The sequence below is a fragment of the Ammospiza nelsoni genome, chromosome 1 (genome assembly GCF_027579445.1).
Source record: "Ammospiza nelsoni isolate bAmmNel1 chromosome 1, bAmmNel1.pri, whole genome shotgun sequence".
Classification (NCBI taxonomy): domain Eukaryota; kingdom Metazoa; phylum Chordata; class Aves; order Passeriformes; family Passerellidae; genus Ammospiza; species Ammospiza nelsoni.
The window spans coordinates 41068789-41092801 of record NC_080633.1 but is presented as its reverse complement, the minus strand read 5'-3'; the positions used below and the strand labels follow the sequence as shown (position 1 = coordinate 41092801).

Here is a 24013-nt window from a genome sequence, read left to right as displayed (position 1 = left end):
AAAGAAAAAAAGCAACAGAAACCAGAATGCCTTAGCTTTCAGACATATCTTCTCCCTAGCCTGATTCACCTGGTAGCCACACAAATGCAAATGTCTGCACCAGGGAAGGAGCAGCTTCCAGCAAGGACAGAATTACCTCCTACCACTAGAACTGAATTTAATAACCATGAAACAGCAGTGTAGCAGGGCTGTGCTTGTCCTCTAAGGAGCGGAGTGGTGTTGCAGCAAAGGGAGGGAACAGGTCTGCTTGTCTGCAGCACTGCATAGATCACGATCCTGCCATGGCTCTGGACAGCCACTTCTTAAGATGATTTAAGTATCTATAAACACTGCCTGTTCAAAATTAAACAAATTAGTTGGTCTGACAGTGCACATTTGCTAATTACTTCACCAACTCTTGGATAGTTTATCTAAGCCAGTAAGCCTGGCTCAGCTTTTGTAATAGAGAACACATTTTAGCAACAAAGTGCTGTACAGAGCCCAGCCTAATTTCACAAGAACTTCACAACCTGCCATCTTCATATCTGCTGAGCCAAAAAAGAACTACCCCTCGTTCTCAGCCCTTGGAGAAACACAAAGGTCTATGTAAACCTAGGGCAGAGTACTCAATTCTCCACAAGATGTGATTTTTCCCTGTTAACATTAAATAGGATTATCAGGGAGAGATTGGAGACTTCCACCGACCCTGGCTGTTCTGTATTTGGGAAGCTTAGGTTGCTGGGAATGCCTACATGGTGTGTATCCACAGCTAATTAGTGGCCAAGACCTCTCCTGTGGAGTCCATCAAAGACATCCCACCCCTAACAGGGTTGCTGCACAGAGATCTGAAGCTCTCCTTCCCTTCTAGAGGGAGGCAGGGATTCCCCTCACCATACAAGAGTGAAAAATCAAATCCAGGAATCAAACTCAGGTACCTCACTCACGAGATCGCTCAGGCTGGCAGAAACATCGATTTTAATCAAAATCAAATAAAAAGTGAGCCACTGAACCTTCAGAGAGATGCCACAAGCAAAGTATGTACAGCTTCACTTTAAAAGACAATAACAACAAAAATATCATAGCCTCATCTGTGCTAAAATACCTTTGACATTGGCCACATGAACCATCCCAGTAGACTTATTCCCACTGGCATGTGGCTTCAAATTACATCCCTTTATACAGAAATGCCTAAGAGGATTTGCCTCAAGAGAGAGCTGTCATGACTGCATAAACCTTCACCCAGGGTTTCCTATGGAAAAAAACCCTTTAATTTGCAGCTAATGCTTTACAGTACTTTCTCCATTTGAGGCTGCAGAGAAAGAAGACTGGATCTCTGCATCTCTGTGCAACCAGGACCAACTACACCTGCTCAGTTTTTCAGAGAGAAGGAATCTTGTCCTTTTTCTATTGATAAGGGTCAGTCCTATCACCAGGATCTTGGATCCAAGACGTCAAGTCTATAGACTTATGCATTCTCAAACATTTAGTACATCTAGTATGCCTCCATTTATACCTTTGATTTCTCAGTGATTTCTTCACCAGGAAACTTAACAAAGGACTGTTTTGAGATACAGCCAGAAATAGATTTCCCCACACATCCCCTTAAAAACTTCCTTTATAAAAGTCATATATGATGCCTCCTATTAACAAAGGACTCTTGGAAATTAAAATCAGAAACAATCTGTATGATACTGCAAGTGAAGCCACTGAAGTATGTTTTAGGAATAAAACAGAGGTTTAAGAGTCTTTAGATAACAAAGAAAGAGCCATTATGTCCACAGTTAAATATTGCACTCTACTTTTTTATAACTGCCAAGCAGCATTTCTTTTTCCCCCTTACCTCCTCCTTTTCATCTAAAGAATCCTTCTGTACATTAATTTTTTTTTTAAGTCTGCTTCCCATGTAGCCAAAGGATTCCACTAAGCAAAAATAACAGAAAAAGTAGAAGAATAAAAGAACCCCAAGAAGATGTAGTAGGCAACACAAACTCACCTTCCAAACTGGCCTTTTCATTTTAGTTACGGCGTTTCATTCTTGTTATAGAAACAGGGACAATTATGTTCTCCAATCTTTAAGGAGGGTGGCTGAAAATCATTAGCAACACCTGCATCTGCAAATCATTTTGTAATGCTCTGAATGAAGGATGATAATAAATTGCACTGACATTCATGGAACATTTGCAATTTCATCATTCAAGAGAACACAGGGATTCTGGAGGAGAAGCACGATTGAAAATCTTATATGATAGGAAATAATATGGGTAGTTTGCATTTATATAGCTCCCACCACCTGAGAATATTAAAAAAAAAAAAAGATACCTACTGTATCTCTAAACATATTTCATAAGATCCTATAGGCCTTCTTGCCAACCTCAGATCAGAAAAGGAAGACAAAACAGTGAGTTTTTCTTCAGTTCATACAGCAGGGTAAAAGGCCAAAGAAGAAACCAGTCAGGAATTCCTTGCTCTACCTACCCCATGGCTTCCTAAATGCTTAAGTGCTGACATCAGAAAAAGAAAAAATTCTCTAAAACATAATGAAGTGGCACAGAAACATTTATCAATGCTGCAGTCTGGAATAGAGTTTAGCCTTTTAGCAATATACTCTGAACTGAGAGATGAAATAAGTTGCATAGCATGTAACTTATTCCTAAAGCAAATTCTACTGTAACTTAATTAACATACAAATACAATTTTTCTTCTATTCAATAATAGAAGGAAAAATCCATTCTATTCCCTAATGAAGTAAAGTTAAAATTTCCTTCGTTTCAGCTCTCCAGGATGGAAATGTTACTAGTTCATTTCTTGACTTTTTCTTTTAACCTTGTTTGTTGCAGGAATTTTGGGCAGTACAAACAGCCATAAATGGAGGAAACTTCCTAAAACCACTTGGACTTAATTGTTTTCAATACAGTAGTTTATATTTCAGCATTATTGTGCTGCCTAGTCCCCTTCTAATTTTCCCCTAGCCTGAAAACATGGTTAGCTGGGGAGCAAAGAGGAAACCAGGTGGCTTATGAATAATTAGCACTTTTTATAGCATTTCTTCACATGCATTTCTACTAGCACACTGTTCCAAATTTAATGGGGTTCTGAATACTCTGAACATAAAGAGAAGTATTTACACGGAGCAGCATTGTCTGTCTTGGTTCATTTATTGTTGGTAGAAAAAACTCATGAGCTGTCAGGCCACTTGCTGAAAAGACTATAATGCCAATGCACAAAGTTGACATAATGAAAATAAAGGAAAGAACCTGGGCCAAATTCAGAGGCAATCTGTAAGGTAATGTAATTTATACCCACTTATGCTCACTCAGATTCCCTTAGAACTTGTTCTACCCACTCTATTGGTGCATGAGGGAATCTAAATTGATGTAATTTATATATCAAAGAGTCAGAAATGCTGTAAGGCCCCTAAGTCTGGGGCACTTAAAGTCATGCTTTCCTACATATTGTTCTCTTCAATAATCTGTCCTGAACCCTTGCTCTCTTCACTGTCTCATCCTGTGATTTATGCCATCAACAATCCCTGAAATGCAATGGGCAAGTGAGAGGCGGAGTGTAGGTAAATGAGCATGACTCAAAGGAAATCTAAATAGATGCAACACAGAAGTTAGGGAAGCCAGGTGTCTCTCACATGCACATCCACTCTTCCCAGTGCTTGGATTCAATTTGAGATTTGGCTCTGCATATCCTCCATTACCACTGGCAATTGAATTTGTTACTCAAATGATACAAGCAGGCACAGCTCATAGATCCTCAATTTGGGGTCAGGAAAAATATTACAAGGGTCTAGTTTGACCTTCTGCCCAATAGAAGCTAGAAATAAATACAACCCAGAAACCCCTGGACTGAACACAGCAAGGATGAATGAGAAAGACCCAATGTCAGTTTAAAGACTTAAGGTGATAGAGGAATCTGCTACATCCCTCAGCAATACATCCCTCAGCAATGGTGGTAAACTACCATTGACTTTCAAAACATGCACTGGGTCATCTGCTGAATTTTATGGCTTCAGCTTTCAACCATTGGCTCTTTCTTTGTTCTACTGAATTTCTCTGTATATTTCTTATAGAGTATATATTCAATTGCCTCTCACCCTTCAGTTCACTGTCTCACATTTTCTACATCTGGACGCAAAAGAACATAAACTTTATACTCGAAATAGTTTTACAATGAGTTGAGCTTGCAATGAAAAGTATTTATATATGTTATCCTGATAAAAGCTTTTTCATTTGGGAGAGGCAACTGGACAGCTGGAATCTGGTCACCGCAGTCTCTTCCTTCAGTATCTGAGCACTCCAGGATATTATCAATTGCAGTATTTACTCTCTCTGCTCTATCTGAACATACTGGGAAGAACAGAATGAGAGCCAGGGTTGCAAGAGGCTTGATTGTTAAACCACTGCTCTTCAGTTCCTTCCACAGCTCTCTGACTGACACTTATTCTGCTATCCCACTCTAAGTGAACACTCCATCCCACAAAAAAAAATCTGATTTTATCACTATCTGCTAATATACAGAGATATGTGGTCAGCAGTAGCTCTAGTGGCAATGATATATGGTCATATTTTCTGGTTTCCTGCTGAACTACAAAATAGTGTGTAACAAAAAATCCTCCCATCTTAAGGGAAACCTTATTATAAATTACATTACAACACAAGGAGTTGCAGGAACACATGAGAAACGCATAAAGGGGTGCTCTGGAGCGGCATTCTCATTTTCTATCAACCCACAAATGGGATTGGCCAGAACAGGATTTTTTCACATTGTTTGCATTTTTGTTTCCAAGCCTTCCAAGAAGATTTCTCGGACAGTTCAATATATGCCACTGTGGGTTCTGATTTCAGAGGCTGGCACACTAGTCTGCTCTGCACAGGCATGGTTGATGCTACCTGTCCCACTCAGAGAGATGTTAAAGGTCTATGCTCTGACTAGCTCATGGAACTAGCTCATGACTTCATGGAACATTTGCAATTCCATCATTCAAGAGAACACAGGGATTCTGGAGGAGAAGCACGATTGAAAATCTTATATTATGGGAAATAATATGGGTAGTTTGCATTTATACAGCTCCCACCACCTGAGAATATTAAAAAAAAAATATATATACCAACTGTATCTCTGAACATGTTTCATAAGATTCCATAGGCCTTCTTGCCAACCTCAGATGACTGAAAGGGATGAAGCACAGAGTAGGTCAGTTTCTCTTCTGGTCAAAAATGTAACTCTTGGATGGAAACTAACTGGCTCTCGGCAAAGTTAACATTGCTTTATCATCTGTCAGGATTCTCTGCTGCTCATTTGGAACATCTGCTCCCCAAGAGGGGGACAGACTTTGCACAGGAGCATCAAACAGAGCCAGGAGGAAGCACATGGCTGCAGCGAACTGCAGAGAGCAGCCAGCATCAAACACCGGTTCAGCGCTTCCTATCAGCTAATGCCTTTCATCCTGTGGCCTCCCTCACCTCCAGGCTTGGCCTCTGTCTGCATTTACACCTTCCCAGAATAAAATCCTTGCTTCCCCCACCCACTTGGTAACCATCATTCAGCTAGTTTGTCTATGACTCATCCACTTCAAAACCCTGCTGACTCACACGCCTCAAAAAGGAAACTTGCTCAAAGAACGTACTGAGACGTGGGTACGCCGTCCATGCCAGCGAGGAACTCATCCAAGCTGACCCAGGGTTTTTACTAGGGAAGGGGAAGGAAGATGTGTCTCATTTGTGAATCTTTAGAGTTTTAAAGCCTAATTAGCTTATAGATATTTATAACCAAAGTATACCTCAATGGCCTGATTTCCAAAAATATTATGTAGTAATATAATACTACAATAATTATAATATAATCCCACCAAACCTAATGGGCACTCGACAGTGAAAAATATGATAAGGCTACACAGCTTTTCAAACAAGAATATACAGGCTGACTTCTTGAATCCATGGGTAAAAACTTATTTAACTCATGTGATAACGCATGTTGGACACCTTTGAAGAGCATGTTAAGTTAAAATAGAAGCTGTAGAAAAAGGTAATAAAAGTATTTTAAAAAAGACATTTCAGATGGACCTGTCACACCTGAGTTGACTGTGCTCCTTCACCTTCACATGTTTAAAATTAGGTGTCTTATGGGGGAGGGACAGCAGGCTCTCCTTGAAGGAAAAAATTAAAGAACCAGACAAAATTGCCTTTATTTTTTCCACTTCACCATATAATTACTAACACACCTAAAGCTCTCTCACTAGGAACCCTCTCTGACCAAGGGTGAGGAATTCAGCAGCTTCCTCAGCCACATCTCTCACCATGAGGTAGGAATTCCTTGCACCTCCTTATAATACAAGCCACTGAGAAATGTCTGGTAGAGGCACTGTAAATCCATTTGATTTCACTTCTGAAGATGGGAGCATGGTCTGGATGAGGTCTCTTCTAATACTGCACACCTTCTAACAAAATGCTATCAGCATATTGAGGAAATGAAATTTCACACTGCAAGATTATCCTCCCTGCTCTCCCCATTTCTCCTGAACTCTATCAGAATTTCTCCTTCTCCAAAAACTGCCTACTCAATGCACAGCCTAGTTCAAATCCATGCCTTAATAATGAGTGGTTTACCTTTGATTTTCTCTAGCTATGAAATGACCACCAGTAATTTTTCAGTCAAAAGTTACCACAGACTTCCATCTTCACTAGGACACTTCTGGAAGCACTCATAAATGTTGGCATTAGGGCAGGTCTATGTTGCTCTAGAAAAACAACTAACTAATGATGACAGGATCACTCATCTTCTGAATTAACCACAGGAGTCATTACTACAATTTGAGTTTCTTCAGAAATTTCTTACTATTCACATCCAAGGAAGACACCCACGCATATAAACTAAATATAAACTAATCAAGGTGTTTCTCTGACAGACTAGAAAGAAAGAGAGAAAACAATGTTATTTTTATTTCTCTTTGAAATTGTTTGGGAAGAGCCAAGTACCTTGTTTAAACAGACTACATAGCTAGATAGATAGAGTAGCCACATAAGACTAATATTGAAATGGTTCAGAACTGAATATCTAAACCAGTAAGTAAATCCTCTCACTGTAATGTTTCTAGCTTTAGGAACTTAGTTCTATATACTAATTTAAATATTTACTCTTAGTAGAATAATTTTAAAAGCTAGAAGATTGCATCTAACAATTTACATTAGCTGATATAGATCTGGTATGCATCACCTGTAGAAGTGCAAATATTATTTGAATGTTTTTCAAACAATTTAAATAACATTGAACAACAAAGAAAATCTCTGTAACACTGGATATTTGATAACTTATCCCTTATCTGCTTGGTGTGACATTTAGGAAAACACATTTTTAAAAGTCAGTAATGTATTCTGAATGTGACACTTATTGTACCCATAACCACAGTCAAATCATGAAAAGGATTTAAAAAAAAAACACTTAACGTCTTCCAAAACAACAATCTAAAAAAATACTATTAGAATGTAAAATTACATAATACAAATATTTTTTTATAAAAAAGATCCCACCTGGTGGATTTTCTCACCCCCTAAAGAAAGATGTGTCAAAGATTGCACAGTTCACTGGGGACTTCAAAGTTGCTATCAATCTCTACATGGAAAGCATTCAGATACCGCCGTGATGGGCAGCGGTATAAAAACCAAAGAGAGAGAGAGAAATAGATAAAATGCCCTCAGGAACAAGTTTCTTTCCAAGAAAGCTTACTAAACCAAGGCTTAAATTGAAACAGTATTATTTTTCTATGCAGAAGCAGTTTTTCATCTTTTAACTCTCTCTTGTTTGTAATACACTCACAAAATGAAATTTCTATCCTAAAGGCCAAATTCTGACAGTCCTTTTCCCACTGAATAATTCCTTATGCTGTATGCAGTGCTGCAGTTTCAGCAGAGTTGCTGACAAGGCAGTGTTCAGCTGGGAGCACACCTGGACCACAGGATGGGGCCCAAAGGGAAAACACCTCACAGGTTACCAGGCTCCCAACACCAGCACTCCATCTGTCCCAATAAATCACTTCTACCAACCTCAGTGGGAAGAAAATTAATACAATTAAATCAGGCATGGGTTTTTTTTCCCCTCTAGTTGTCTGCTTTGGATATTCCCCCTGTAAATGCTGAGTAAGCAACAGATACAGCAGCACTTGGCATCAACATGAAACAAAAACCCAGAATTTCAAAATATATGTCTAATTAAAAAAAATTCAATCATCAGCTGAGTGTTAAAACTACTACTTAAAACTACTTGAGTCTGTAAACTCAAGAAATACTCAGCACTGCAACCTACACCTGAACACAGGGAGCTCCGGTGAGGCTGGATGTTACATCCCAAGCTTTTTAGAAGACTTCCTTCTGCTTTTCATTGTGTGACTTTTGAGCCTTTTAGGTATATCTGGATTAGGCACTCAAGCTTTTCCCTGCAATCTAGAGGGAGATTAGAACTGATACATAAACAAACACACATTTTAACAATTTAGATCCTTTTGAACTAAAGTACCTTAGGAAAAATAAATTCCTGCCAACTAGTATAACTGAAAGAGCTGGTAACAGACCAAAGCAGTGAGAATTTCTCAAAATGCATCTTTCATAAAAATAAACTTCACATAACTGCTAGAGAAGCTTCTGTTGCATTTTTTCTATCTAAGCAATCATTTTGTGGCAGTCCATGCATCCCAAACAGAACAACATTTTTAAAAATTAAAATGAAATAAGGGAAGAAATCACATCCTTCTTCATTATCCAATCTAAGTTGTGGAATCTAAATAAACAGTAAAGTTATTTAAATCATTAACATCACACCACTAACAAAATGAAGAGTTACCTGCTAAGAGAGATACCTGCTTTTGGAAGTATGTTCCATTCATGGCTGTAAAAAAAGAATACAAACAAACAAAACTACCCCAAAAGACCCAAACTTCTTCCTTTTGTCTCTGAACACTCTTTTCTTCCCCTACAAAGAATACAGTAAGAGGTTTCCCTGTCAGTTTGCAAGCACTATTAAAAAAAAAAGGTAACATTTAAGCCCTAAGGAGCTCTTGGTCTTCAAAAGTGCAAAGTACATACGGTTCTAGTTGAAATTAAAAGGAGCTGCAGGTGACCAGCACTTCTGGCTCTGAGGCCCCAAGCTACTGTACAGAGCACTGTCCCTTTGAAATTTCAGCATTTACCAGTAGCCAGCTTGCTGAAGTGCAAGACACATGCACCCCTTTCCCCAGAGTATTTACTTTTCAGAACAGTTGTGGGCAGCATGGCTCTCCTGCAGCACTACAGCCCTGGTGGAACAGGAAGCAAGCATGAAAACATACCAGCTCTAATCCTCACCGAGCACGAGCCACCAGCCACTGCACACCAGGATATTTCCAGAGCTCTCATCTGCTGGGAATAGACTTCTTGTCTCACAGTGACCTCAACTGCTTTGCTCTTTTGTCCAGCTCCATTATGTTCTCCATGAAGTCAGCCAGCAGCATCAGCTCAGACCAGGTTTGCTCAGTGCCAGTTTACCGGCACAGGCAACTCGAGAAATCCACACCGTGGCTTTCTTCACTTTGCAACACCAAAATCTGCCAGATGATGCATGGGAGACTGGCCACCAACTAGCAAAGATGGAGAAATTAAAGCCCAGGTAAGCACAAAGGTAGTGCACAAATTAGAAAAGGAGGAATGATTCTGTGCAACTAAAACCCTAAGTATTAGGGAAGAAAATTATAAAGAAAATCAGCAATGCAAGAACTGGGAAGGCAGAGTGACTCGTTCCCAAGGTGAAGGAGTAGTGTACAGTATATGGGTAAACAGTAAACACTGCTTGCCATCTACCATCCAGGTCCTGGCACTGCTTTGCAGTGAAATCTACCAGGCATTTAACTTCTCTCCTTTGCTGCTCCTGCCCACCTTTGTCAGGCTGCCTTATTTACATTGCTCATAAACTCTTGCAGGCAGGGACTGTCTCTTACCCTGGCTTTGTATGCAGCTCAGCACAACCTAACTGCACAGTCAGAAGCAGTCTGCAAACAGTAAAATACCATTTAAAAAAAGAAAAGGAAAAAAAAAAGAGGGGAAGAATATGACTGCTTAGGTAATACAACAGCAATATCTATATATAACATAAAAGTTTTGATGGTCAAATGGTAGAACAAACACCACGGCATACACATTAGAATTAGGTGAAAGAAAAAAATGAAAACCAGCAGAGCTCTTATAAGGCTAAGAAGAACATCAAAACGGGGGGAGGGGGGAAATCAAAGCAAAGACATTGGTAAAGAAGTAGATTTGCTAAATCACAAATGATGGACAAATTGTAGAATAGAAATAAGGCTTCTGGCTTTCCTTACATTCATGTCATGGTAATGACACCCTTATGCCTCAGCTTTTTCAAGGTCTGTCCTTGTCACCTAAGCTTCAAATCACCTCTTTGACCCTCAGGCTGGTAAAAAAGAAGGCATGAACTTACCTGACAATCTATCCTGGGAGCGAATGAGAATGTGGGAACGAGGAGGAGGGAAATAAAATCCACCTATCTCTACCTCAAAATAGCTGACTAGTGCAGAAAGGAAGTCACCCACTGAAGGTTAAGAAATAATAAACAACTAATAATTTACTCCTGTGCTAAAAGACCAGGAGAGATGAAGCATAAACGCCTACTTCATCGGCTGTTGCTGGAGCATGGCAGTCCTACTTCATTCCTCAACACACATTGTAAAATCACAATCTACATCTGTGTGGCCATTGGCACAGTTCCTTGTTCAGTTTTAAAACACCAATAATCAACGCTTGTTTGTAGTGTTTTCACATATTTAAAACAAAACCCTTGGGACACAAGAAGTTATCAGCACCAAGAATATCATCATTTCTCTCCCATCCATGAAGTACCTTTGAGCTAAACAAGCTGTGATTTTTAAAAATGCAACTATTTCCAACAAAACAGAGAGGGAAGCAAATATGATACTGTTACAAGCCAAGGTGAGAGGAATAAAAAGAGTAATGACAACAGAAAATCTAAAATAAGTCCTGGCAAGGCACACGACATCAGGCATGAAAAAACCAAAGCCAGTTGGCTGAGACAGTTCTGTACCTATCAACTACTACTTAGCTAACACCCACCCATAAATAACTTCTTTGCTATTGCCTTGGTGACTAACAGGGTGCTGCAGATTTGAAATATTAACCTGAAGGACTCAAACACAGACCAATTTCCTTACACAATGTTGGTGGAATTGTGACAGTTGTTTTTCTATAACCTTCCCATCAGTGCCTGACAAAGCTGGCAAGGGCCAGTGGGACTGGGGGCTGTGCACATGCACTGTTTGAAAGCGTTTTTCTCTTCTCTTTGGAAGAATGAGGAAGTCCTTTGCATCCTTGTCCAGGTGTCTGCTAAGTTTTTGTCTCCTGGAAACTTTTGGGCCAAGCACTGTTCAAATTTCTAAAACACTGCAAGCTGAGCCCTGATCTGCCCCTCACAGCACTGCCCAAACACCACAAAGATCTTTTTCAGCCACCTTAGCAGCACTGCAGTCAACCTCCTTCCTCAACACAGGGGACACAACAGGGATTTCCTCTCCTCCAGAAAGTCCATCCTCTCGCCCTGCTCCATTTGTCCTCTTCCTTGGCAGAAGGAAGGCTCCAGAGGAAGGTGAAATGTTGAACCAGCAGGCAGGTTCAGCCACTAGCCTCAGGTAAGTGATCTTGCAAAGTGCCCTGCAATTCCGTGAGTCACATTGGGCTTAGTGTCAAATGTCTTTGAGAACTCCATCAGCAAAAGCTGAGGGCACTCAACACTTTGGGATAACTATAGATGAACATGTCCCCTCCTAAAAAATCTTTCCCATTATTTTTTCTAGGTTTTTCTTCACTCTTAGACTACTCATGCATCATATTTTCTCATAAAGCAGCAACAGCATTCCCCACCTCCAAATTCTGCCCAGAGAGAGAAGGTGTGGATGCTACACAAGTCTATTCCCCAATTCTTGATAATCCAGTAAAGGCTTCTGAGGTCATTATTTGCATGCAGCCATTGCATGAGCAAATAAGGTGTTTAAGGCACCTCTCAGAAGGGGCTCTGAAGATTAGTTAATGTTTATACAGCCCACTGAAAATTGAAACGACTGCTACATGCTAAATATTACCATCACCAGGGATCCATTTAAGTCAAAGCAGGGCAGACAGTGAAGGAAACAAAACTTATTTTTTCTGTCCAGCACAATTACTGCCAGACTTATGCATGCTAAAAACACCCAATAACCCATCTAACACAGTAAATTAATGTTTATGCTATTAAGTTTAGACAATCTTAAGCTGAAAGCTTTTCAAACTAGAGGAAATTGCATGTTGCACAGGGACAACTGTATACAATTACAGTGATTTCATAAAATGGCAGAGATATAAAGCAGAAACTGAGTGGCCGGCAAGGCTTCTAAATCACACAGATAAGTATTTCCTGGTGGGCCAGGAGTCTGCATCTTTCTCACAGCTGTTCCTAGAGACAGGAATTATATCCATAATCTCAAAATTCAAGACAACTCAGTGCATTGCACACCTGTATCAGTGAGGCAATGGCAGTCACATCATTGATCAGCATATACTATTACTGTCATCGTGGAGTCACCATACATCAGCCAGCTTTATTATTATCCCATCTTGCACCACCAGCTGACACACACAGTAAAAGCGACATTAAGAAGGACATGGAAATATTTGGACCAACCCATGTGTTTCTTTAGGAGGCAAAAGCTCCAAAGAGACACAAAGAGCACAAACATGAAACGCAACGAGTGCGATGCTCCCCCAGGCAGAAAGTTCCCAGCTGCTTTGCTAAAGGCCACAGCAATATGTCTGCTTTGTGCTTGTTTTCATGAAGGAGTGTTTAACAGTACACTTAGTGCAGCTCCACATTGACACAGTAAACGTCATCTTAACACAGCCTAGGTAAAGCTTTCAACTTACCAAGTCCTGCTGCACGCTTTGTCAAACATCTGAAGGACTGTGCTCTGTCAGTGCCTCTGACTTTTTTCTTATGTCTTGCAAGTATAGAGTGGTATTAAAGGTAGTTTTCATGAATGCAAAACCAGGCAGAGGCTTTTCTGAGAGATATCAGTCCTATTTTTTACCTTATCCATTGTACTGTTCACAGCACATTTTTATCACCAGTCTCCCTTGCACTAAACAATTCCAGAAGTGTCATTAGCACACCAAACGAGTGTATATTGCACCGTTCAGTTACATGTGGCAGATTATCAGGTTGTGCACAGCAGCTAAGCAGAACATCGACAGCTGTGTAGACACATCTCAGCTGATACTAAAAGAAATCTTGTCGGCAGTTCTGATCTTAAAGTAAATACACTGAAAAACTTAGCTCCAATTAGGCTGAGGCTGATACGATTTTCTGGAATGAACACTAAATGAATGTGGCCGATAACACCATCTTTGCAAAATATCTTGTTTGGTTTGTCTTTACAGGATTACATTTTCAAGATAAAAATGGCCTGACTTAAAAGCGATATGTCCCTGTTCACAAAAATTTGAATTTTGTATTTTAAGCTGTGTGTTACGCCTCGTTAATATGAAATCACCACCCTGCATCACTGACATATTAGCCGAGCTCCAAGTGACCTAATTCATTTTTAATATTTCATAGTTTGTTAAAAGCTGTAACAAGAGATCACTAACATGGCTCTGACACTCCCTGTCATGAATCAAAAGATGTAGGGAAAAGGTCATGTACTTACTAACTGGCACCAAACCAAATTCATCACTACAAAATGAGAGAACAGAAATGAAGACTGCATTTCCCATTATGCTTCTCTCTTTGTAAGAGTATCCATCAACTTGCACGACTCCAAAAGCAGAATTTATTTATATGCATGTCCCCAATAAAAGGTCAGAGAGAAGTGAGAAAGAGAAGAAATAAGGATTGTGCCTTTGTCTGAGCAAGTAGTTCCTTCCCTTTAAAGCATACTCAGCAGCAACAGCCTTTGAAGACCAAAAGAAGAAACAATTCCCAACCACATAAAGAAATTAACAAGTCCCTTATATGGCTAAGAATTGCAATGCCATTTTTTCCACAGAAAAATTAGAGCAAGAGGGGAAAATAGAGCAAACTTTAAACAGGCAGCTCTCTGAGCATCGGGGAATTCACACAGGCACATCATTCCAGCTTTAAGAACTGCCAAACACTTTCTTCTTTAAAGGGAAGGAGGACATTACACCAGGTGAGTCCCTGAAATCCAGATTTTAAATCTCCTGTTGTAACTATGGATACCTAGCTTTAAAAACCTTTTGTGATGTAGCGGTACACCAGGCTCCCTTATTTCATCCTCTGGTGAAACGCCTCCATCTGAAGTTCCCTAATGTCCCTTCATCTCACAAGTCACCAATGCAGCACTGCAAGGTTTTGCCAGCTCTGGGACTGCACATCCAAACCAGCTCTCTGCCCTATCCACTGCATCTTCGGGCTGCCTTTCACCCTCCCATAACCCTGGCACAAATGTGGCCAGATTCTCAACAGGGAAGGCAACCAGACTGCATCAGATGTTGTTCCAAATAACCAGAGTCTCTCACAGGCAAGACACACGAGCGAGACTTGATGGCAGATCCAGCTCTGCCGTCTCCCACCGGCAGGAGGAAAGGTCAGGCTCCTGCACAGCATCCAGGCTGAACTCTGAATGGCTCAGCCTGGCTGCTCTCTAAATATAGCTGGGCAGAGGAAGGGCTGTGAAAGTGGGTGGGGAAGGGAGTGGAACAGAAGCCAAATGAGAAATCAGTTAAATCAACAATACCATGTTGGTCCACCAGTAAGACTTGCCCTCTCTACTATGCCACGTTCTGCAGCAGAGTATTTAAGCACAGCTTCAGGATTAAATCTATGAATGCAAACTTACAGAATAAAAAAAAAAATGCTGGTTGATTTATACTTGGGGAGGGGAGAACACAAATCTATTCAACAACTTATCTTCTTGAATGAATTTGAATCACACAGGAGTGACATCACTTCCACAACATGACAGCACATAAATCATCAACAACCACATGGTACTAACCATAAAACATGTGTCAGGAAGACACCAACAAGGAACAAAATATCAGAGTGCTTTACATTGTAAACATGCAATCTTATGTGTCTTCTGGCTTCTACTATGATCTATATACGTCAGGTGGTTTATTTCATTCATTTGCATCTGAATGAAGTCAATACAAATAACAGAGGAACCCTCATAGAAAATCTGTCCAAACAATTTCATCTGCATAAATATACCACAAATGAAGCACTTAAAAATGTAAATATTTACTTTTTAATAAACTATCACATTTGATACTGAAGTTAACTTTACAACAAATAAGCAATTTATTTCCACCATGGTTGCAAGTAAGCCCAAAAACAAACAAGACAAATAAGAAAGAAAGAAAGAAGGAAGGGGGGAAAAAAAAGTCTTTCCATCCAAAAAAGCAGGAAAAATAATCTCTTTCTCTTATTTGACAATGTCAGACCTGAAGTCTTTCAGCTAATAAAAAACTTCCAGTTTGGACTTTGCTATAAACCAACAAAATATAAAAAAACAGTATGAGGAATTCAACAGGAACTTCCAATCTGCAGCTACAGATAGGACAAGCAACCTCTGCTTATATTCTCCATTTAGAAACACTGTATCTTCAGAAAAGACCAACACAGAAAACTGACTTGTTTCAAATTTCAAAGAGGCTACAGTATTTTTATCTTAAGAATCACATAACTAAAAGCAAAAACAGTTCTCTGATACTTTTTTGTGGATTAACTGCACTTAGCCTCTTACTGAAATTGTTAATCTTCATTATAGGCACTGGGCTCCATGTGAGACATCTCCTATGGCAATTAGACTTCCCCTCTGTATAAATTGTATCTGAACTGGCAGAGAGAGAAACCGACCGAAAGACAAAGCATCTGGTTTATGCTGCTCATTCTCTAAAATTATAAATCACGAGAAATAACGTTAAATAGAAATAACAGCCACAGCAAACACAAAATGATGTTAAGTATCAGATGAGCTACGTCCTCAGCCCCTTGCACAAAGTAGGATCATTTTGATTTACTGTTTTTATTTCTTTTGTGACTGTTGTTTGGTTGTTTGGTTTTTTTTTTTTAACCTGCATGTTGTTCAGCTGTCCTGGTTTTGCCATGGTGATAGGTATGTGCTTTGTGGGCCTGATTCTGTCTTGCTGAAGACAACTGAATCTTTTTCATTGATTTTTCAAAGGTAGCAGAACAGATCCCTCTCACTATAACTTGTATTCAATAATATTATTGTTAATCCTCTACTTAAAATATTGGTACATCATTCTGCATCAGTAGACACCATCCTTGGGCTGATACCTGCTTGTTTAGACTAGCTCTCTTTGTAAAACTCTTTACTTCTAACCTTCCCTTTGTTACTTGATCTTGCCCATATGAGTGGGAAAGCAATTGCAAACAGGAATACTCGGAGTATAGGCTCTGACAATATCTGAGTAAATCACTGTTCTCTGTCTCCCTTCTCTGCCCATCTGCAGTCTTTGGTATGGAACAACTATATCATAAAAGCTCTTATTCACACATGCTTTTGATATTACACTATTTAATCACATACAGCTGTAGCTGATGAGACTGTTACAAAACACAATTTTAATGCAGCACTAGAAGCAAATTCTTGAGCCATATTAACTATTTTCCTCTACATAAAATTTCTAGCACTAAAATTATTTTCTTCAAGGAAAAAAATACAATTAGACTATTTGTGTTTTTAAAAAGTCTGGTCCTCTTCCTGGACAGTCCAGTATGTCATTGTTTGCAAGCAAACTCAGTCCCTGCCTGGAGTACAGATAGTGGAAAATTTACTTCCCACCCCTAAATAAATAAATAAATAAATGAAAATTAAATTTAATTTGAAAACACTGCTTACAATTACATGCAAAGGGAATACTATACAGACTACTCACAGCAAGACCTGAAATGAACTCAGACATCCTACTTGAAATGCAGCCTTTCTTATCTGTTTTTTAATTCATGGAAATTTAAGAACTGACAGTCTGATGATTTTTACCAAGATACTTGAATTAAAGTGCAAGCATACCATCATGCTTTCTTAGAAAGGACTTCATGCATTAAAAACCAAACCAGTTCATTTCTGAACCACTGCACTTTATTTTGAAAGGGCACCTTGTAAAAGGCATTCTAAATTATAACTATTAACACACTCGCCACAGCAAGATCTTTGTAGCCTCATCTGGCAAATACTTGCAGCTTCCATCTTTTATTACAGAAATAAAATACCTTGTTGCAAAATAAATAGTCATAGAATATCATAATATGTAAGTGAAGTAGTAAAAATCTCAATGTTCTTTTTCCACAGGTTTGGTCTGGGGTTTTTTGTTTGTTGGTTTGGTTTTTTCCTCTTTTTTATTTGGTGCTTTCATTTGTGGGTATTTGTGAATTGGTTAGTTTTTAATTTAAACAAACTTCCATTGAGGCAACATATGAAAGGAAGATCAATCAAGAAATTTAACAGCATTTTAACAATACATATCATCGTGTCCCTTAAAACAACAAAAGTATTTTTATCCAGGAATGCAAGGACAAACGGAAAGCAAATGAGTTCATATATTCCTTCATTTTCCAGAGGAACACTTTTATCTTCCTTATTGCTTAAGCCAATTGGCAAATACTAGAGCTAGATATTAATATTACCATCAAAATCATAGCCAGGCTGAAATACTTTTAAATGGCATTTAAATGAATTTGTGTTCCTTTTGGGCAGCTCTCTGAGGCATTTAAAACATGCTGTGCCATACTGAATCAAACGGGGCTAAGTGCGAACAAACTTCATTCCTAGAAATGCATTTCTCTATTTGCAAGTGTTTGCCTTTACTTTGGCATGATCACATGGGCTCCAGCTAGACTTTTGAGCTCTGGCAGCGATCCAAGCTGCAGATGGTTGGAAATGCAGCCTGAAATCAGTGTGTGGTTGATGAATTACTCCTTACACCTGACCCCTGCTTCACACCAGGCACCAAACACAATCTGAACACTACCAGCCAGAGAAGCCCTGTCAGGCATCTCCGTATCTGGAACGCTTTCTTCAAGGCCTTCTGTATGGCCAGATGGCCAAAAGTGGGGAATGCCGTAAACCCGCTAAACAGAAACGTGAGTGGCTAAAGAGAACAGGATTGGTAGGTAAGAGGTGAAGAGAGGCTAGAGCTTTGCACCAATTCTAAATGCACACTTTCTGAAAGAGCCTGATGGAGCAAGGAGGAAGGTATGTTCATGCCACACAATCGAAGGAAGTCCTCAATTCCCTCACACCAAAAGATGTCCTAAAAAATGTAAAAAAAATGTAAAAAAATGTAAAAATGTATAACACACACCTAAGTGTGTGCCCATAAAATCACTATATCAAACTTAATCTCTTCTGAGTGCACCTGTTGGAACTCTCGAATTGTTTTTCACTCAGCTGGGGCATGGATCTGTCATTTCAGGAACAAGCTCATTAAGCCCTCTTGCTTGCAGGTTAGTCTGCATCCCTTTCACAGCCACAGAGATGAGGTTTTATTCAGGCAGGTGTTGGGAAATCACACTTGCTCCTTTTACTCATGTACACGCATGCATCAGGCATACAGAGATGAAGAGGTACAGTAGGTACTGTAAACACTGCCTCTTGTTTTGGGGTGTTTCTGCCATCTGACTGGGTTACAGAGTCAACACTATGAGAGTTAAACTACCAGACCCAAACCATGACTAATAAGTAGGAAATATCTGGAGAATGCATGAAAGCAAACCGCACGGAAATAGCTGCTTAACTGGCATATTTCTACCCTGAGTGCAGGTAGAGAGATCGTAAACCAAACAATTCCTGTCAACAGGTAACTGTGGCACTTCCTCCTTTCTACCCAAGTGATTCTGGTTTTTTCACTAGCCTGTTTGCAAAGAAAGCTGACCCCAGCAAGAGGTCTAATCATAAGCTGCAGAGGACAATGATAAAACACATCACCTACTAAATCAAGGAGACTCTTCAAATATATTCAGAGTTAGTATTTTTCTCCCCTTCTTCTCATTACATGATATTTCATAGTGCTTATTTTTGTTTTCTTCTGTGCTAAATGGCAAAGAGAAAAGAATTTGCTTTGGCAAGCAAGAAACAAAAGAAAGAAATTCAGACCATAACGCAAGATTTGGCATCATTAACATTCTACGTGACAATTTGCAACGTACTCCTCTAAACCAGTTGTTACACTATCAGCAAGGATGCAGCTAAGGAAATTCTCTTAACGTCTCAAAATAAAATGAAAAAGTACCACAGATTCTCATCAGATATACATGAGCTGAACCACTTCCCTGCAATATTTTTCGCAACAAGAACACAAGACTATTCTTCGCTTACAGCAGTAATCAGAAACACTTTGAAATAAACTCCACTCCTAGGACAATTGGACTCTTGCCACACTCTCAGCATCTGCCTAAAAAAGTTCCAAAACTGTATGTTCAAACTGAAGTTGTCAGACAGCGTCACACAAAAACAGAAATAAGGTTATGTCGTGCCTCAAAGCAGTGCTTGTCCTTAAGAGATATATTAAATTCCTTGCAATTGTCTCATAAGGACTGGCACCCTCCCCTTCTCTTTTTTGGATGACAATGGCTTTTCCTAAACCTGAAATTAAAGTTTTAGCTTCAGTGGTGGCATTTGATAATGAAGGAGCACAAATAAATGGAACGAGTGCATGCTTTGTGTTCCACAAATGGCCACAAAACTCTAAAAAGTTAAAGGAATCAGACAAACATATGGAATCCATTTTTTCTATTTATAATCCCATTACCCATATAGCTATTCATTTACACCCCTTCTGCACAACAATGTGCTAGCCACGTTAGAAGACACACACACACATAGAGTCTGTAGGCTGGAATCCTGCGCAGCTCCGAGCTCCCCCGTGAGAGGGACGTGATGTACAGTAATGCGGTACTTCTCAACGGAGAGCCAAGGCAACTCCACCAAACAAGCAAAGAAAAGCAGCACTTCACCCAAACACGCTGGGGAACGTGAATTCCCAAACTTTGCCTGTTGAACACACTGCCACTCTGAATTTCAGAAGCTGTACCATGCCATAAGAAAGCCTAGAATTTCTTTCTTAATTACAAATGAATGTACACCCCCCCAGCCCCAGCATGCATGACTATGAGCATAAAAACACATTCTTTCTGTAGAGCTGAATCCTACCATGCTTGGTACAAAGAGAAGTTTTTGGAAAATAAGAAGCTGAAGTTCTCAGGCCGGCTGGAATCATACAAAGGTTTATTTATATGTGTTGCTCCAATAGGGATGATAAAAGATACGGCTCTCCACCACAAGATTATTTGATTACCCAACTATTAGCTTTAGACATACAATGGATCTAACTGCTTTAAAATGTCCCAGAAGCTGATGGCTAGCTTAAAGGTAACAAAATCCAGATGCTGCCTGTCTGCACTACTTTAAAGTCTCATAGTCTACAGAAGAGAAATACTTGCATCTGTGCATACACACACAAATATATATATATATATATATATATATATATATATATATATACGCACGTGTATGTGTGTTTATTATTTAGAGTATATACACCCTTGACTGTGGACCAAGGAAAAGGAAAAAAACTAAAGGCATATAAAATTTATCACCAATTTGAAATTTTACCTGTCCTTACTGTAATAGTGCAAGTGTGCCAAGACTGATGCACATGACTTTTCACGGGGTTGATAATTTGTTATACCGGCTATAAAAATGCATTTAAGTTGTTTTTTAAAGCAAGGGGTTAAGAAAAAAGTCATGGTACAGAAAAGCTATTTTTCTACTTTAAGCCCAAATATAAGGCTAATTTTCACAAAAAAAAGCTTATTTTACAAAGTCAAAAAAATGAAGAAAAAAGAAAGAAAAAGGACAACTGGCAAAATATAAGCTACGTGAGTAAAAGGGATGGAATGTCCAATATTTCTCCTCCAATACTCGAGGCTATTGTTCTTTCAAAAAAACACCATCAATTGTTTCATGTCCTTGGTTTGCCAGGTTTTGAGGAATAGCATCAGCCTGCGTCCCCCAATCCCCCAAACAGTTAAAGCTATAGGCAATATTGCAGTCAAGCTAGTGACGGGCTGCTGCTGCAACAGCAACATTACACACTAAATGGTCACAAAGGTAAAATGCTATTTGGATTGACCTTGAAAGGAAGGGGTGGAGAAATGATAAATTTCACGCCAAAATACAAAATTTAAAAAAGGATGAATTTCATACCGAAAAAATATCTGCACGATGCAGTGAAGGAAACAGCAGAGCAAAGAAGTGAGAGGTAACCCTGCCATGAATTACAAGGCTGTAATCATACTGAGTGCTTCTGGTGTCATCACAACTCCAACCAGCCTGAATCACAGTTTTTACAATTAGTTAATTTATATAATGCAGTAGTCAGGCTATAAACGTTAACGGGAAAGTAATTTTTATAAACAAGGAATATAACTTATCCTTTCCCAACCGCAGCCAGATTAACATGCGTCAAACCAAAAGTGTGGAGAAGTCAGCCTCCCTCGTGGCACTTCACCACACACAGTTGCACACATCAGATGTCCCATGTGTTAAATTTGCCACAGGAGCACAATGTGTATGTTTGCACGCAGTACGATATGCACGTGTGTGTGCCCTGCCTTGGCTTTTCCCTCCTAAAGGATGCTCGTTTATTTACTGAAACTGCTAATCTGTGGCTGAGAGGTCACACTTCACCTCGTGGAGTGTGTATTTTTTCCTTTTTCGTCCCTCCAAATACAGCGTCCTGACAGGGTTTGCAAACTTTCGGTTTAGGGCTTTCTTTTTTTACTGTCCTTTGGTCACAGGAAATCTTTTCAGAGAGCAGACTATTATACAATGGCTTTATAAAAATAAGGCTTTAATTAACTAACTCATGGCCAGGTAGCATAGACTTCACCCAGCCTCTCTGGGAGAGGCCGGCCTGCTTTCCAGTCTGCTGGCATTTTAAAAATTATTAAGAAAAGAAGAAAGAAAACGGAAGCGTCTGCGCTTGGATACTCTCTCCAAAAGTAGTTAGCCTCTATTTCTAGACCTTTTTAAATGCAACAGAGTACAGCCATATCATCCTCAATATTTAATGGAATATTAAAACCAGTGCAATGCATTGAAACAAACTCCACCAGGTTTACAGACGGTTAGCTCCGACCTCAGCTCCGAGCTCTCCTCCGAGCTCCACAGCATCTCCTCCTCAGCTGATTAAAAGTTTGAGTTGCCACAGACGGCTTTTCTAACAGCAAAATGCTTTTAAGCTGTGAATAAACCGTAGAGATCCCTGGAAAATCCACCAAAAGTGTTTTATGTCCGATGCTGTCCAGAGCAATCTTTATCCCATGCTACAACAAACACACTACCTGCCCGCTGTTACGATAGCGTTAACCGCACTGTTCTCCCCAAACAATAAAAGGAATTAGCCGACGCCAGCAGCCCTTGGGAAAAAAAAAAAAAAAAATTAAAAGAAATAAAGAAATAAATGGGAGGGCAGACAGTAACCTTCCTGCCTCTCTCACGCCTGCTTTCTGCCTACCAGCTCTGCTCTGTGTGATACCAAACCCGAGAAAGAGACAGAAAAATCGCCAAAGAGAAGAGGCGAGCCCGCAATTCGCGCGGCTCCGCTCTCCATCCCCCGCCAGGCGTCGGCCCCGCCAGCCCTTACCTTGGTTTGGAGATAGTGGGGGTAGTAGTAGGTGTACTGAGGGTACATTGGCTGCTGGTCCAGGCGTTTGCCCATGTAGCTGGAGTCCTTCTGGCTGGTGCGGGGAACTCGTTGGCAGGGTGTAGTGCCCCAGGGCCTTTCTTCCTCTCACGCCGCTATTCCTGACAGCGCGGGCGACAGAGGAGGCTGCCGAGACTTCCTCGCCGTCTACCGCGCGCTACTTCCAGCGCAGCCAAAAACGCGCCCGCACGAACATATACGTGTGTGTCCGTGTGTGTGTGCGCGGAGGGGTGTGTGCGGCCGGGGGTGCGTGCGTGGGGGGAAGCCCCGTGCCCGGGTGCCCGCGGGGAGCAGCCCGCCTCCCCCGCTGGCAGCAGCGTGCCTCCGGCGGTGCCCGCTGCCCGGCTCGGGAGGGAAGCGTCCTGCGAGAGGAGCCGGGTAGACAGTGCAACTCCAAATCTCCGCAGAGCCGCTCGCTCCCTCGCTCGCTCGCTCTCCTCGTCCTCTCCTCGGCTCGCCCCACTCTCGAGCCCTCCCCTCTCGCTTCCCCACCCACCCCCCTTCCAACCAAATTAAAAAAAAAAAAAAAAAGGAAAAAAAAAAAGGAAAAATAAAAAGAAAAGAAAAATAAAGAAAAAAAAAAGAAAATAAAAAAAAAGGGGGGGAGGGAAGAGCCTTCCCCAGCCTAGTTGCCGCTGCCTCCTTCACGGAGTGACATGGTGTTCAGGGCTCGTCCTGTCTTTCATTCAAACCCCCTCCGCGCCGCGCCGCCGGTGGGAGGGACCTCGGCGCGCCGCTCCCCCGGGAGGTCGGCGCAGGCCGCGCGGCCGCCTCCGCGCCCCCGCCCGCTCCGCGCCCGCCGGACCGGCAGCTCCGGAAAGCGGCCCTGGGACCCGGGAAACGCCAACGCCGCGGGGCGGGGGACGGGGAGAGCAGCCCCGAAACGCGGCTTTACATTTATTGTTTTAATTTAAAATATATGTATATATGTGTTTTAACAAACGGAAGGGGGAAGGTGACGGAGCCGGGTCGCCGTCCTCCCCCTTCAGAAAACCGCTCCGCACCGTCATCCGGCACTTCGCGGAGAGGCGACCCCGGGCCAGACATATTAAATACATACTTTGTTAAACCGCTTATATAAGACTTGGTTTATTTAAAGTTGGAACAAAATGGAGGAAGAGGGTAAAGAGGAAATTCGGCCGGCCTGACGGGCGGGTGCCTTCCCCCAGACGTGTGAAAATGCCACGGTGCCACAAAAGTTACCCGCGGCTGGCTTTCCCCCGGCCCGGCTCCCCCGCACGCAGCTGCCG

At 40.8% G+C, this 24013-nt stretch overlaps 1 protein-coding gene across 2 annotated transcripts in view; it reads right to left on the bottom strand.

Annotated features, from left to right (window-relative positions):
- Positions 1 to 23153, bottom strand: part of RBMS3 (RNA binding motif single stranded interacting protein 3) — a 443351-nt gene extending 420198 nt beyond the window's left edge. For both annotated transcript variants that reach the window (XR_009420205.1, XM_059490845.1), the window contains exon 1: positions 22704 to 23153. Coding sequence is in view for 1 of the 2 variants with exons in the window: in XM_059490845.1 (XP_059346828.1) it covers positions 22704 to 22778 (75 nt within the window). In the remaining variant the exon portion in view is untranslated. The remainder of the gene's footprint in view (positions 1 to 22703) is intronic.
- Positions 23154 to 24013: the final 860 nt, after the last annotated feature.